At 34.3% G+C, this 15,386-nt stretch overlaps 1 protein-coding gene across 5 annotated transcripts in view; it reads right to left on the reverse strand.

Annotated features, from left to right (window-relative positions):
* LOC136038502 (cyclic nucleotide-gated channel alpha-3-like) overlaps positions 1–15,386 on the reverse strand; it is a gene marked incomplete in the record, with an annotated part of 208,048 nt that overhangs the window by 48,121 nt on the left and 144,541 nt on the right. For all 5 annotated transcript variants that reach the window (XM_065721626.1, XM_065721600.1, XM_065721609.1 and 2 more), the window contains 2 exon segments: positions 564–701; positions 13,366–13,518. In XM_065721626.1, coding sequence (XP_065577698.1) covers positions 564–701; positions 13,366–13,518 — 291 coding nt within the window.

The following is a 15,386-nucleotide window of genomic DNA, read 5'->3' on the forward strand; positions in this document are numbered from 1 at the left end:
CAGAAATTCTTCCGTATATGAATGGGCTCTTTACGCTAAAGTTTTTATTGTTTTAAAAAGTAGAGTTGTGAGAAAGAGTCAAACTTTAGTGTAAAGAGCGGGGCGTTGAGGAGGGGAAAGCCCCTTTCATAATCGGAATAATTTCTGTTCGTTTAAGTTTTAATGTCGCTCCTTCCTTTCAGTTAAAAAAAAACTTGTTTCTTATATAGTCTTTCAAAGATATTTTCTTTCATTGATTTCAGTAAAAGTCCTGTCAAACAAGTAAACGTAATAATTCGTGAAATAATCATAAACACAATCATCCTCACAATCATCAGGATAAATTATTCAAAAATTAAAAATGTAATAAAGCATGGAAGGTTCATTTTTATTCATTTCTGAATTTATTAATTCCTCATTCAGACATTCAATTTCATTTCTAAAATGCTGAATTTCCAAACCGTAACATCTACTTAGGCCAGTTTTGAGATACTATTTATTTTTTTTGAAAATGCAGAAGAGTTTATCAATTTTTTTGTGAATTACGGATAAAAAACAAAAAGAGTAAAGAAAAATCAGCACACCTGCAGTTCCCATATTTAATATGGATATTTCTCCGAAGTACGATCCAGCTTTTAGCGTTGCTAGAACTGTTTTTCCGTCGTCTGCAACTACTTGAAGTTTTCCTCTGTTTACTATATACATCTCTTTCCCAACCTCGCCTTAAAATAGAATATACAATTGATAAGAAAATACTAAAAAAAAGGAGTAAAAAGTGACTGTGTAACCACAGAAAAACAGAGAACTTTGCTCGTAGAAAATGTTGTTGATCAAAACTTTTCGTCCTATTACTGGCTTAATATTTCTCAAAAAAATAGGGTCTAGAAAACCCGTTTTCTACCTGTCCCTCCAAGAGCTTCAATTCTTGTGTCTGTCTAGATTTGTTCCTCGGCGTTGAAGAGATCACGGTTTTAAAAACCGACTTCGTTTTTTGCAACAGTTGTTTTTAACAATAGCAGTGAGTAAAAATTTGAAACAAATAAAAATTATCCTATATACGCAAGGGCCAAACCTTCGATTTTTGTGCTTAAGAATAACTTGTAGTCCCTTTGAAGAATTTTGGATTGCAAAAAAATAAAACCAGCTGATAATCAAAAGTGTTTTATTTACTCAGTACTCTTCAAAACAATTGAATTAAACATTTTCAAATTGTTCATGGTGATAAACGATATATAAAGATTGATATTTGTGCATAGTAATCAGAAATATGAAAACTTAATTTGGTTACTGCAATAATGGTAATAGAAACAACAATAATAATAACTTATTTATTATCCACACTATACAAAAATATTTGACACTCATGAAGTGAGTGAAAAATGAAAAGTGTTTACATAAAAGCAATGTTCGTACATGTTCACTATAGAAAGGTTAACTGTATTTACATAAAATCTGTATTTATTCCAATTACAAATGTGCAAACATTTTTACATTTAAAGCCATTCTTCAAAATCTATTAGGATATAAAACTTAAGAAATTTTGGAAAAAAAAGAAGAAAACACACCCACATAAATATGCAATCTTTAGCACTTCTAGGGGGCAACCTCTCTGCTTTATACATTAATCTGAAGGACCCTTTATGGAAAGTTTTAGATTCAAGCCTAAAAATGCACCTTCGGGGGCTTCAGGCACCCAGGCCTCCACAGACAAAATGTCCTCTGATCTCCCTTCTCTCTCTCTCTGTTAATCCTTATTAGATGGCACATGACTGTGCAATACCCTATAATCTTAAGTAGGCTACCACAAAAGGTAGATTTTTTTTAAATGAAAGCTTCATTCAAATGGACTGCATATTTGGTAACTTTACAAAAAAGCTCAAAATTAATCCTTTTTGCTGATTCTGGGTTTCAGTTAATCGACTTCCATTAATCGATTCAGATCTAGCAATATTGTCGACTATTTTTTGTTTTATACCACTCTTAGTTCATATGGATAATTTTTTATCTGTTGCTAAAAAGATTTGAATTTCAATATTGTTATTTTTTATTCTTTTATTGATAACATGACATGCTTAGGAAAGAAATGTGGCAGCATGTCTTCAAACTGAGATTCCAGCATTGTCAGGTAGTTCAACTCTGATTTCTCTCAATTTTTTTCACTCGATAGTATTTTCAACCTTTAAGGGACCAAAATAATTGTTTCTCACCCAAAACACTAGTAACCAGTCTTTTGTCATGCTGAAATCTTTTTTGATACTTAAAAAGGCATTAGAGCTTCTCCAACAATCGTTGTTGCGATATTCTATAACCACTACTTAACCAAAAGCCATATTGGCTTATGCTGACGCTATTCCATTTTTGAAGTGCTATCGCTTGAACCAAAGAGTATTAGTAACTTATGAGAGTGGAAACTGGCGCTAGTGTAAAAAAATCACCAACGCCATCTAGCGTCCGGCGAAATTTGGCATTTTTAAAACCTAATTAATTAGCCATGATTCGCCCTTATTACCATTACCACATCACCATTCATTAAAAGATTACCATTAGAAAAACAGCAGCAACAAAAAAAAAAAAAAAGAAAAAACAAGAAAATTAATTAACGTAAATCATGACCTAACGTAAATCTTTAGGGACAAACATATATTTTGTCTTTTGTAGGTATAAACTTTCACCTCTCCCTCCACGGAAGTAAAAAACTTTACATTTCATTATAGAATCACCAGCACGATAATATTTTCTTATTTTGTGTATGTGTGTTTGGGGGGGGGGGTGAGAGTGCCTCTTTACAGGAAACTATGTAAATACCTTTATAATATACACACAGTGACAGGTATATTTAAAAATAAATGAATTTCACGTAATTTAAATAAAACATTTTTATGCACATATTACTATAAAAATATCTTTATTTAGAATTTTTATCTCTATTGATACGGTTAGCTCTTTATTCACAGTTCATTACTATTAACTGTTTTACAGTTAGACAGTAGGTAATTACAAGTAATCCAGCAATTATTTTTAGATACCTTTGAATCGAAATAATAATATTGGTTAAAGAATGTCCAACTAATTTCCGAAATACTTCCAATTTTGCATTTGTACAAAAGCCCTTTTCTGAAAGGATTCGGGGCCTGAAGTATCGAAATACATATCCAATCAAAGATAAACCAAAGGTATTGTCCCATTGTGTCAAACTTCCTGCGCCACTAAGGTATCTGCTCATTTTCATTTTGTAAGACACAGGTTTTTTCTTGTTCATGCTTGATTTTATATTCAGGGGTGGGTTATCTTAAATATGTATAAGGCTTCATCTCTTAATTCCTTGCTCTTCGTATTAAAGTTTGACTTTTGCCTATCAAAGTTTTCGAAAAACCATCAGTTTTACAAAATAAAACTAACCACCTAATAAATTAAAAAAAAAGCTATTACCTGACGTAACACCCGTGGTCCTAATATCTTCCACCAAAAGAAGAGAGATTAGGGGATAAATTCTCTTTCATGCTTACTTGAAGGATATCTTATAGAAAGAAAGATACAGACTATAGGCCTACTGTAATATGCAACTTTATATAGCTGTTAAAATTGCAGTATTTAGAAACAGACTACAATTTTTCTGAGATAAAATTTTTTCAAAACAATCCGCCATTATTAGCAATGACCTAGGCCTAAAGCAAGTAGTTTGAGAAGCAATTGAAATCAGACATAAGATAATAATAATATTTCCTTAAATAGGGACTTGGGAGAATATTCACTAAATGCTCTATACACAAATTTAATTAAAAATGACCTTATGAAATATTATAAAAAATCAATAGATATTAACACAGAACCTGTCACAAATAGACCTATGAGATCAGCAGCCAAAAAGGCAAGGCTGGTATTAAAAACATGTTTTTAAATCATTCTCTTTCATTTCAATGAATTGCCTCGCTTCATCACATTTTATTTATCAGTCCTGATTGAACTCCGCTGAGGTAAAGATGCTGGGACTGTTCTGAAAAAATGTTTCATTTTAGTTTTATTGATTTATCCTGTTGTAAGTTTTTTCTTCTTATATATTTTGTATTGCTGAGGACGGCCCTTAAACATATGCCCGAAATATTCATTCTAATTTGTTTCCCACTGTCTTGAGAAATCCCCTATTGTTCTTCTTGTTTTTGGTGTTTGTTATGGAAAGGCAGTGTGGTCTTCGTCGCTATTTGTATCCTGTTTGAAAACTCCCCCACGGAGAACTTGTCCAATGGAAACCCCTCCCACCTAAGGAAAGATACTCTAGGTCTAAACAATTCCATCCCTGTGAATTTTTCCCCTGGACAATTCTTCTAAATATCTTCACATGCAAAATTGAGTCGGCAAAAATAAAGGGAGACAAATAAAAAGAATTCCGCAGAGGATTTCTGGTAAATCTCCCAGTGTAAAATTTTCCTTTGAACGTTCATCCCCCATAGAACTTCCCTCCACACCGGAAAATATCCTCGCGGAAAATATGCCCGGCGGAAAATTCACCCCCTCCCCGAAAATGTCTGTATACTTCCAAATAACAAATACTGTACGTAAACAATGGAAATATTTTGTTACTTACAAACCTTTCCCTAGAGGCTGTTGGGGTTTACATTATCCTCAAAGACATAGTTACTGGGATTTGCATCTATGCTGAAAAAACTTGATCGGATGATTTTTAGGAAAAAAGCAGGGGAGGAGGAGGGCCAGTTGCCCTCCAATTTTTTTGGTTATTTAAGAAGGTCACTAGAACTTTTAACTTCCATTAGAAAAACCTTTTCTCGATCTTCTAGGACTATTGGTTCGATGCGATCAGCCCGGAAAAAAAAATACAAAAAAACAAAAAACAAATAAAGACTCGTCTGGGACGTTTCTTCTGGCAAAAAAATCGAACTTTTGCAGATAAGAGCTTGAAACTTCTACAAGGGAGTTTTCGGATACGCCTAATCTGAGGGTGTGATTTTCATTAAGAATCTTTGACTTTTAGGGAGGATCCACCTTTCTTAAAAATCCGGCAAATTTTCTCAGGCTCGTAGCTTGTGATGGGTAACACTAAACCTAGTGAATCTTATGTATTTGGAATCATCATAATACGCCAATGATTTTGATATATCTATAGATATCAAAATTTCCTTTTTTAGAGTTTCGATTACTATTGAGCCGCATCGGCCCTTACTTACATTTCTTTACCACAAGCTGTTTGAAAAGAATCGTGAACCATATTTACCAGCTTGACAAATAGAGTACCTTTGATTAAGAAAAAAAATCAATATTTACGAACCAAATTTTCCCTGTTTCAGTCAAACTTTGATTCAGTTTGGGTTCCCTGCTATGTTCCATGTTTAAAGGGCGTTATTAACGAGCTGGCTGGTGAAGCCGGTACAGCTTCCCATCTGATATATGTGACTAGTGGCAAGCTACCGTATTGTAATTTACGAGAAAGCTTGAATTAGCCAGACTTGGTAAGTGAGTCCTAGCTTCTTATGGAAAATGCGCCTGGCTATTGATTTTTAGCGCTATATTCAAATAGCTACACTCGTGGCTTTTTAATATTTCCAATTTTATTAATTTTCTTTTTTATTTTAATCAGTAGCTTCAATATCAGCAACTAGCATCTTTTTTTTTTGGTAAGACAAAACTTGTCGTGAAGATCCCTTTTATATGATGAGCAAAATATTTTTTCTTTCCAGTCAGAGGATATCGCGTGAAAAAAACCCTGTTAGAAGTGAAAGAACCGATTCTTATCAATTATGGACCCCTTAACCTTATGATGAAGAGGGAGGACATTTTCTTCAAGCATTAATTTGAGAAAAAAAATTCCGAAGAGAATTGTTCAGAGAAAACTGAAAAACCATCAAACAGTTCGTGGTAACGAACTGTAGTAAGGAGCAATCCGGCTCAATAGTAAACGAAACTTTAAAAATAGGATTTTGATACTTATAGATACATCAAAACAATCAGATTTTTATGCTGATTTAAAATATATAAGTTTTATCAAATTTAGTCTTACTTATCAAAAGTTACGAGCCTGAGAAAATTCGCCTTATTTTGGAAAATAGGGGCTCTCTAAAAGTCATAGAATCTAAACAAACATCACACCATCTCATTCAGCGTATCAGAGAACCCTACTGTAGAATTTACAAGCTCCTATCTAAAAAAATGTGGAATTTCGTATTTTTTGCTAGAAGACCGATCACGGGTGTGTGTTTATTGTGTTGCGAGAGCAACACTTTTTCTTTTTTTTCTTCCTATGCCGTGGCATCTCAGCTTATTCCTGGAAACTGGTAAGGGTCTAACCTGTGCGGTTTTTACGGAAAGTGTGGACCTCAGGCCGGATTGATGAATATGACATTACATTTTGGAAAGCTCCGTAGAACTCTTGCCTGGGGCCAAAAGGATGGTTATTGCTTGTCCTCGAGCCAGAGCCTATGGTGTGCGAAGTGAAGTGGAGTTGTATAGCCTATGTCAGAAAGGAGTATCTGAAGTTGTGCAGCCAAGCTTTTGTTTCATCAAATCATGTTTCTGCTTTCGAGTGGAAAGCTCCGTTCTAGCAGGCAAGCAGGCAGGCACCAATTTAAAATTGAAGATGGACTAAAATCTATAAGTGTTAAATATATGCGGCAGTTCCCCAGCCCCACAGCCAATATATCTTTTTTGAGTGATAAATAGAAAAATTTACAGAAACAAAAAAGTGCGATTTTCCCACGGGTCCGAAAGTGCTGCCATCTATTGTTTCTACCCATGTCTGTTCGTGATTTCAGCTGACTTTACCATTCTTTTTTTTTGTACTTGGGATTGCAATAGACAAATGGTATCAGATATGCCTCTTAAACTTTAAAAGTTCTCTCATTGCTAATGAAATTAGAGCTTATCTTTTGCTCCTTTTTAAGTGGTGGTGTTAGAGAGTTGGCCTCCGGCAAAAAAGTCAACTTTTGAACTAAGACAGATAGAACTTTTTCAACGGCAATCGATAGACCTTGATGAGCTGATCAAAGTATATGTCATCCATTTTTTGGTACAAAAATTCCTTCATGAGATACATCAGTTTGAAAGTTTCAAGAGGTTGACAACTTCAGTGGTAAGGTACACGCTTAAACCAAAAATAGGCCGATACCAATTGTGAGATATATACGGGACTTTCAAGCAACAGTCGACTATTAGCTTATAATCATCTTTGGCAATGAGGGGTTTGCAACTTTTGCTGATTGGTGTACCTATTATCTGTTTCTGGTGTAATTGATGGTAAGAACAACTTTTTTCCCGATTGTAAGACATGTAGGGGAGTTGTAAGTAATAATCAGCTGTTACGCTACAATGATCTTCAGCGACGAGGGGTTTGCAACTTTTGCTAGTTGGTGTACCTGTTATTTGTTTCCGGTAAACTTGATGCATATCACGGGAGAGAGACTTGTAAGTAAGAATCGGTTGCTAGAGGAGGCTCATGAAGGGCTACAAATTTGTGCAAATTGGTACACATCTATGGTCTTTTGATCCTGAAAAGTTACAGATAGCTTTATAATACAAAGATTATATAAGATAATGTTCCAAGTTTCCATCGGTCACGATGTCTACGATTGAAAAGGATAAAGTTCAACTGGCTGCAAACTCAATTTACTCCCTTCTTCCAATATTCTTTTGCTGTTGTTTCTTCAACGCTGAAGAATTTGATCATGTGATTACTGATCGTGTTCTACTTTGAATATGCCGTTTTGAATGCTTGGATAGTTTTAACAACTTCAGCATTTAACCGATAGCGAAGAAACAAAACCAAAGTGTTGCTCTCGCAACACTTTAATCGGCGAAGCCGGACAAAGGTTGCCGCAACACTTCACGTTGCCCAGGCAACGCAGGTCTAGTTTGTTTTGTTTTTTTATTCTTTCCCCAGGGGAGATTGTATCGACTCAGTGGTCTTCGAATGTTGCAAGAGGGCTCATTCCAACGGAAATTAAAAGTTCTAGTGCCCTTTTTAAGTGACCGAAAATACTGGAGGGCACCTAGACCCCCTCCCACGCTCATTTTTTTCCAAAGTCAACGAATCAAAATTCTGAGATAGCCATTTTGTTCAGCATAGTCGAAAAACCTAATAACCATGTATTTGGGGACGACTTACTCCCTCGCAGGCCCCGGGGGAGGGGCTACAAGTTACAAACTTTGACCAGTGTTTACATATAGTAATGGTTATTGGGAAGCGTACAGACGTTTTCAGGGGAATTTTTTCTTAGATAGGGAGGGGATTACACGGGAGGATTTTTCCATGGAGGAATTTGTCATGGGAGGAGAGTTTTCCAGGAAGGGGGCACAGGATTTTCTAATATTATTTAAAACAAAAACAATGAAAAGGTAAATACGAAAAAGTTTTTTTCAACTGAAAGTAAGGAGCAGCATTAAGACAAAACGAGCGGAAATTATTGCGCATACGAGGGGTTCATCTCCTCCTAAATACCCGCTCTTTACGCTAAAGTATTTTTAGTAATTTCAACTATTTCTTCTACGGTCTTTGTGATTCAGGGGTCATTCTGAAAGAATTGGGACAACATTTAAGCTTTAGTGTAAAGAGCAAGGTATTAAAGAGGGGGCAAACCCCTTCATATAAGTAATAAAAATATACGATTATAGAAGTTCGTTACGAAAGTTAATTTGGAAGTTACGTATATTTTTATTAATAAAAACGCTCGCAAGAAATTAAAAGTTCTAGTTGCCTTTTTAAGTAACCAAAAGATTGAAGGGCAACTAAGCCTCCTTCCCCACATCTTTTTTCTCAAAATGGTCTGATCAAAACTAAGAAAAATCCATTTAGCCAACAAAAAAAATATGCATATTTCGTTCTAAGTATTCATGTGTTAAGAGCCAAAACAAAACATGAATCAATTCAAAAACGTTCAGAAATTAAAAAAAGAAAAAACAGGTTTTTTAACTAAAAGTAAGGAGCGACAGTAAAACTTAAAACAAATAGATATTACTCCGTATATTAAAGGGGCTGTTCCCTCCTCAACGCCCCGCTCTTTACGCTAAAGTTTTTCACTGTTTTAAAAAGTAAATTTGAGAGAAAGAGTCAAGGCTATAACAAGAACAATCTCAGTTGCCCAATTGTCTTCAAAGTCAAGGGGACATAGTCACTTATAAATCTTTGAAAACTTTTTTATTTAGGCTCTCTAATTGCCTTCCGATGACTCATATAAATTAACTGACTTATTGAATTAACCTTATTCCACGACTAACGACCTTAGTTATACCCTAGGATCGATGGACGATTGACTACCTATCAACAAGTGAAGCGACATAATTTTTATACAATTCTGAATAAGCTTATCCCAGTTTCGCCTCTCACTCAGACTATCTGTATTAGCTTTTTTTCCAATTAGCCATGGCTCTTAACTTTTTCATCCCAATCCATTAACTTGATTTTAATTTAAAAATCAACGGAGTCCGCAAACTATGCCAATGATGGACACATTTTTCAGACGTTCTAACTACAACTAAGCTTTTCGTTGATGTTTGTGGCATATATTTTGCAGGTACAGCACGGAACATACTATATCGGAGACTGACTCATCCGTTTGATGCAGATACAGATTGGGGGCCCAAAGTAAGTCATGATTATGGTCTAGATTGTAAAAAATTCTCCTAAATATAAGTTGAGACAAATTACCATAGTTCACAGTAAAAAAAATTCATTTTCGTTTAGAATTAATTAAACTAATTGTTCCACTTGCGATTGTGACGATAAATAAACATTGTATCTTTATCTCTTTGAGCGCAGACTTTTTGAAAACGAACGAACTGAATACAATTTAAACTACATGAGTTGTTTGTTCTAATAATTTAATATTAATGTTATTATGTTTATAAAAGAGGCCCAGCATGCAGTTTTAGCATACTTGAACCATGCAAAGTAACTAAGTATTCTACATTTTTTTTTTCTTCTTCATTTACTTCCTATTAGTAAATTTTGCCTATTTATTATTTCCTTCATTCCTTTGTGCTATGTGGTATTTTCTTTCGCTTCTGATGTTAATTACTCTTTTCTATAAAATCAGAAAATACAGATACTGAATAAAATCAACCATTCATTCATGGCATTCGCCAGAAAATTTCTAAGAGACATTCTGGTTAGATTTCTTTCCAATTGAACGAAACAAAAACCAGTTTTTCAAACAGTTCGTGGTAACGAACTGTAGCAAGGAGCGACCCGGCTTAATAGTAATCAAAACTCTAAAAAATGGAATTTTGATATCAATAACTACATCAAAAGAATCGTATTTTAATGCTGATTTTCAATATATAAGTTTAATCAAGTTTAGTCTTACCAATCAAAAGTTACGAGCCTGAGAAAATTTGCCTTATTTTAGAAAATAGGGGGAAAACAACCCCTAAAAGTCACAGAATCTTAACGAAAATCACACCATCAGATTCAGCGTGTCAGAGAACCCTTTTGTAGATGTTTCAAGCTCCTATCTACAAAATTGTGGAATTTTGCATTTTTTCCCAGAAGGAAGATCAAGGATGCGTGTTTATATGTTTGTTTGTTTTCTTATTTTTGTTTTTTCCCAGGGGCGATCGTATCAACCCAGTGGTCCTATAATCCTGCGAAAGGGCTCATTCTAACGGAAATGAAAAGTTTTAGTGCCATTTTTAAGTGACCAAAAAAATTTTTTTTGCTAATTATTTTCACAAAAACACCAGATCAAAATCCGGAGATAGGGATTTTATTCAGCGTAGTTAAAAAACCTTACAACTATGTCTTTGGGGACGACTTACTCCCTCACAGTCCCCGTGGGAGGGGCCACAAAGTTACAAACTTTGACCAGTGCTTACATGTAGTAATGGTTATTTGGAAGTGTACAGACGTTTTCAGGGGGATTTTTAGGTTAGGGGGAGAAGGGGAGATATGTGGGGGAATTTTCCTTGGATGCATTTGTCATGGGGGAAGGAAATTTTCATGAAGGGAGCGCAGGATTTTCTAGCATTATTTAAAAAAAAACAATGAAAAAATAAATAAACTGAAAGTAAGGAGAAGCATTAAAACTTAAAACGAACACAAGTTATTACGCATATGATGGGATCACCTCCTCCTAATACCTTGCTCTTTACGCTAAAGTATTTTTAGTAATTTCAACTATTTATTCTACGGCTTTTGTGATTCAATGGTCATTCTTAAGAAATTGGGACAAAATTTAAGCTTTAGTGTAAAGAGCGAGGTACTGAGGAGGGGGTGAACCCCTTCATATACGTAATAAAAACGTGAGAATACAGAAGTTCGTTACGTAAGCTAATTTGTAAGTTACGTGTATCTTTTACTAATAAAAACATTCGAAAAAAAAATTTAAAGCTCTAGTTGCCTTTTTAAGTAACCAGAAAATTGGAGGGCAACTTGGCCTCATCCCCCACTTTTTCTCAAAATTATTCGATCAAAACTATGAGAAAGCCATTTAGCCAAAAAAAAAAAAAAAAAAAAAAAAAAAAAAAAAAATGCAAAGTCTATTTTAATGATTCATCTGCGGAGAGCCAAAATCAAAACATGCATTGATTCATAAACGTTAAGAAATTAAATAAAAAACAAGTTTTTTAACGGAAAGTAGGGAGCGACATTAAACTTAAAACGAACAGATTACTTCGTATATGAAAGGGGATGCTTCCTCATCAACGCCCCGCTCTTTACGCTAAAGTTTTTTACTCTTTTAAAAAGTAGAGTTAAGAGAAAGAGTCAAACTCTAGCGTAAAGAGCGGGGCGTTGATGAGGAAGCACCCCCTTTATATACGAAGTAATTTCTGTTCGTTTTAAGTTTTAAGTCGCTCCTTACTTTCCGTTAAAAAAACTTGTTTTTTATATAATTATGATTAAATTCAGGTCCATTTTTAGAATACTCTTACTTAAAACTCTCACTTAAAAAGTCTTGTTTATGAACTGTACAATTTGCGACTAAACACAGAACACACATAACAAAGTGCCCGGATGATAGACCGATTTACCCTTAGGTTTACAGCAAAAAGACATCACAGGACGTAAGAAAGAAATTATATGCATGGCGGATGTCACACTAATTTACGATTAGCTAAATTAAATTTAACTAAGCTAAAATTACGCTAAAATCATCACTTTTATCAGCACTAATATTTATCATGTGATCCTTCTTGTTGTGTTGCAACGTTTGTCCAGTCAATTTTGCCATAACGTTAACTGATTAGCTATGGTTCCCATTTTTATTAAAAGAAAAAAAAAAACCGTCTGGTAATCGAGTTGGAAAATGTTTAAGGTTTTATTGTGTAGAATGATTTTCTGAAACCCATAAAAATCTTTGCTGCTTCTTAATTCAGCACTTGTTAATTAAACGAAACACAGTCGAGAAGTATGCTCGATGTGAGATTTGAGAAAACCGGTTTCATAGCCAGTAAGACAAATGACGGTTGACAGAATGCATTGGACTTCCATAATTTGCGCTATATATTTACACGTTAGGGCGGGTGGGGGTTAGGTTAGGGGCACTGTTCAAATACTTTATCCCCGCCCCCTAATGTGCAAATATATAGTCCATAAGCTAGATGTTATATAAAGGTTATATTTCATTAGGACTAGCCTAACGTCACTTCTTGGGTAAGTTTCGTTTAATTAACAACTATCGTAGATTCTATTAAAGCTCTTTTATAATGTTTTCCAAATTCCTTTCTCACGTCTCTGTCAAACAGAAATTGCCGATAATGGACTAAAAAAGGCGTTCAAATAGTAATAATGTTAAAGAAATAATAACTGTGTCTAAACAACAAGCGAAATGTATGATAAAAAGTGTTGTTATCACTTAAAACAATCAAAAAACTGCATATTTTAAAACGAGCAACTATCTAATTCATCTGTAAGAGGATTTAATTTAACCTCCCCTCAAAATGCAAATAAAAAAAACAACAACAAAGAAACAGAAAGGGTGGGTGGAGAATTACATAAATAGGAAAAACTGTGATGGGAAGCTCTGATGCAGCAAATTGAGGCCAAGGACTCTTGTGGTGAAAAATTGACTATGAACTCCCCTGTATATGCTTGGCAAGATGAATTTACTTCATTAAAAGCACAATGAGCCTTTTCTCACTGAAATTAATGAAAGGAGTGATTTGTCCGTTCATTTTGGACATGTGAAAACCAAACTATTTTATTTTCGACCCCTAATTTCTAGCTCCCTACCTCAGACTCAAGCCCTTATCAAAAGCGGGAGGGTTGCCAGATTTTAAGCTACCCCTCTCCCGAAAATTTTTTCTGACTCTTAAAAAAATAACAAACGAATATAAGTAAATTTTTGGAAATTTTTTTAATGTTTTCTTTACCCCACCTCCCAACCAAAATATCTGGATACGCCCTTGCTCAGACTGTAAGGAATTGAAACAATTTGTACAATTTACCTTTCCTGCAGATATAATCTCCCGGAGAAAACAAGACAGGTCGTAGACGGAGAACCAATTCACAAAGAAATCCTGCTTCGGTATTCTGGAATATTTCAACTCTTTTTAGAGTGTCCAGATGAACATGGATGGCTATCTCAGCTTTCAACTTGTCTGCAAAAAAGAATTTGTTATTATCATTTTCCCTATTTTTCAAGTTTACTTAACTTAACAAGGTTCTACAAAAATTTAATTTTCATCTATTGATTATTATGTTCCAGAACAAATTTTGAAAAAGAAACAAAGTTCCAAAAAAAATTTGAACTGAAAAAAAAGACAAATGATTCCTTGCAAAACTCATTTTTCAAATTTATTGAAGTGGGAAGGTGTTCCATTGGCATTTGGTGTTGAAACTGGACAAAAAGGAGCCGAAAATGCACAAGACTTCATGAGGTTTCATAAAATGTGACCAACATTGCTAACGTAGTCACACAGATTTTTTTTCTTTCATGGATCCAAGATTCTACTATTTAGTCATGAGAATGACAACTGTAGAGCTCAGATTTTCATTAGAAAAAAAGGTTTTACTTTTTTTCTAATGAACTCCTGCTCTCAGATTTTCATTAGAAAAAAAGTTTAGAACAACAGAAAAATGCTGCAATGTGCCCGAAATTACACAAATTGGAGCCAAGAACGCAGGGATTGTCAGAGAAAATTCCAAGGAATTTAATCAAGAAACTTGAAATTACAAGTAAAGAAATCGACCCCAACGAAGAAAAACATCAAACACATAGGCTAATTGTAAAAAGAAAGGAAACAAATATGACGACAATAATGAAGAAGTAATAGAAGATGTAGGTAATGCAGAGAATTCCAGAAAAAAAATGTTGCCTAGTATGTACAAGTTGGGACCAAGATTGCAAGAGAAGAAGCCAAGATCCTCAGTATGAAAAAAATAAATAAAAAAACAATAGTGGATAACTTCAGTTCTATTTTCAATTAATTTTTTCAGTCCTGTTTTGAACTCTAGATTTTAATTCACATATTTATTATTCCATTTTTATTTCTTTAAAATTCTAGAGGGATTTTTCGACAATGCAATAATTATATTTCTGTTAGCAACTTTTAGAAAGGCTTTAGAAGAAATTAGTTGCATTTTTTTTATGCAAAGATAATCATAAACTTGTCTCCCAGATTTTCTTTCACCTCTGCTAGTTTTGCTTTCTTTTTGATATTTTTTTCTGGTAATATACTTAAGAATCTCGACAAAAAAAAGAACGAAAAACTAGTCGTCGGCCCTCTGAGGGAGCTTCTCTTACTCATTGCTGCTCCTGCACATACTAAATTGCATAAATGTTTATCGTTTTCTGAAATTTTAATTAAATTTTATGCAAGATCCATAAAAACATTCAAACCCCGTTTAAAGGCGACAACCTCTTGCTTTAGAAACCTTAGTCGTGAGGACAGAAGACTTCCTGAAAAAAAGTCTTAACGGGAAACATGTCACTGATCTTTTATGATACTTCGAAAAATAGGAACGTGGCAACGATTTTTAAACGGATATGGTGCAGTCAAACAGTTGGTGGTAACAAACTTTAAGAAAGGAGCGATTTGAGCCAGTAATAACCAAAGTTCAAAAAAAAATAAATTTGATAAAAACTAATCACAAAAAAACAGTTTATTATACTGATTCCAAATATGTAAAGTTCATTAAGTTTAATGTTACCCATTAAGAGCTAAAATCAGAGAAAATTTGCCTGATTTATTAAAAAACGGGAAACACCCCATAGAAGTCACGCGATTTTATGAATGATGTGCAAGATGTCGCAAGGAAAGATTTAAAGGAAATGGGAACTTCTTAGGAGAATATGTCGGCTTGGTGTCACTGTGAGTTAGTAGTAGTAGTAGATCTTATGAAAATCACACCATCAGATTTACTAAGTCCAAGATTCGTAGTGTAGAGTTTTTAAGCTCGCATGTTAAAAAAAGTGGAATTTTCCATATTTTTCCCCAGAAGAAGGTTCTCGGATGCAAGTTTATCT

The sequence above is a fragment of the Artemia franciscana genome, chromosome 2 (genome assembly GCF_032884065.1).
Source record: "Artemia franciscana chromosome 2, ASM3288406v1, whole genome shotgun sequence".
Classification (NCBI taxonomy): Eukaryota; Metazoa; Arthropoda; class Branchiopoda; order Anostraca; family Artemiidae; genus Artemia; species Artemia franciscana.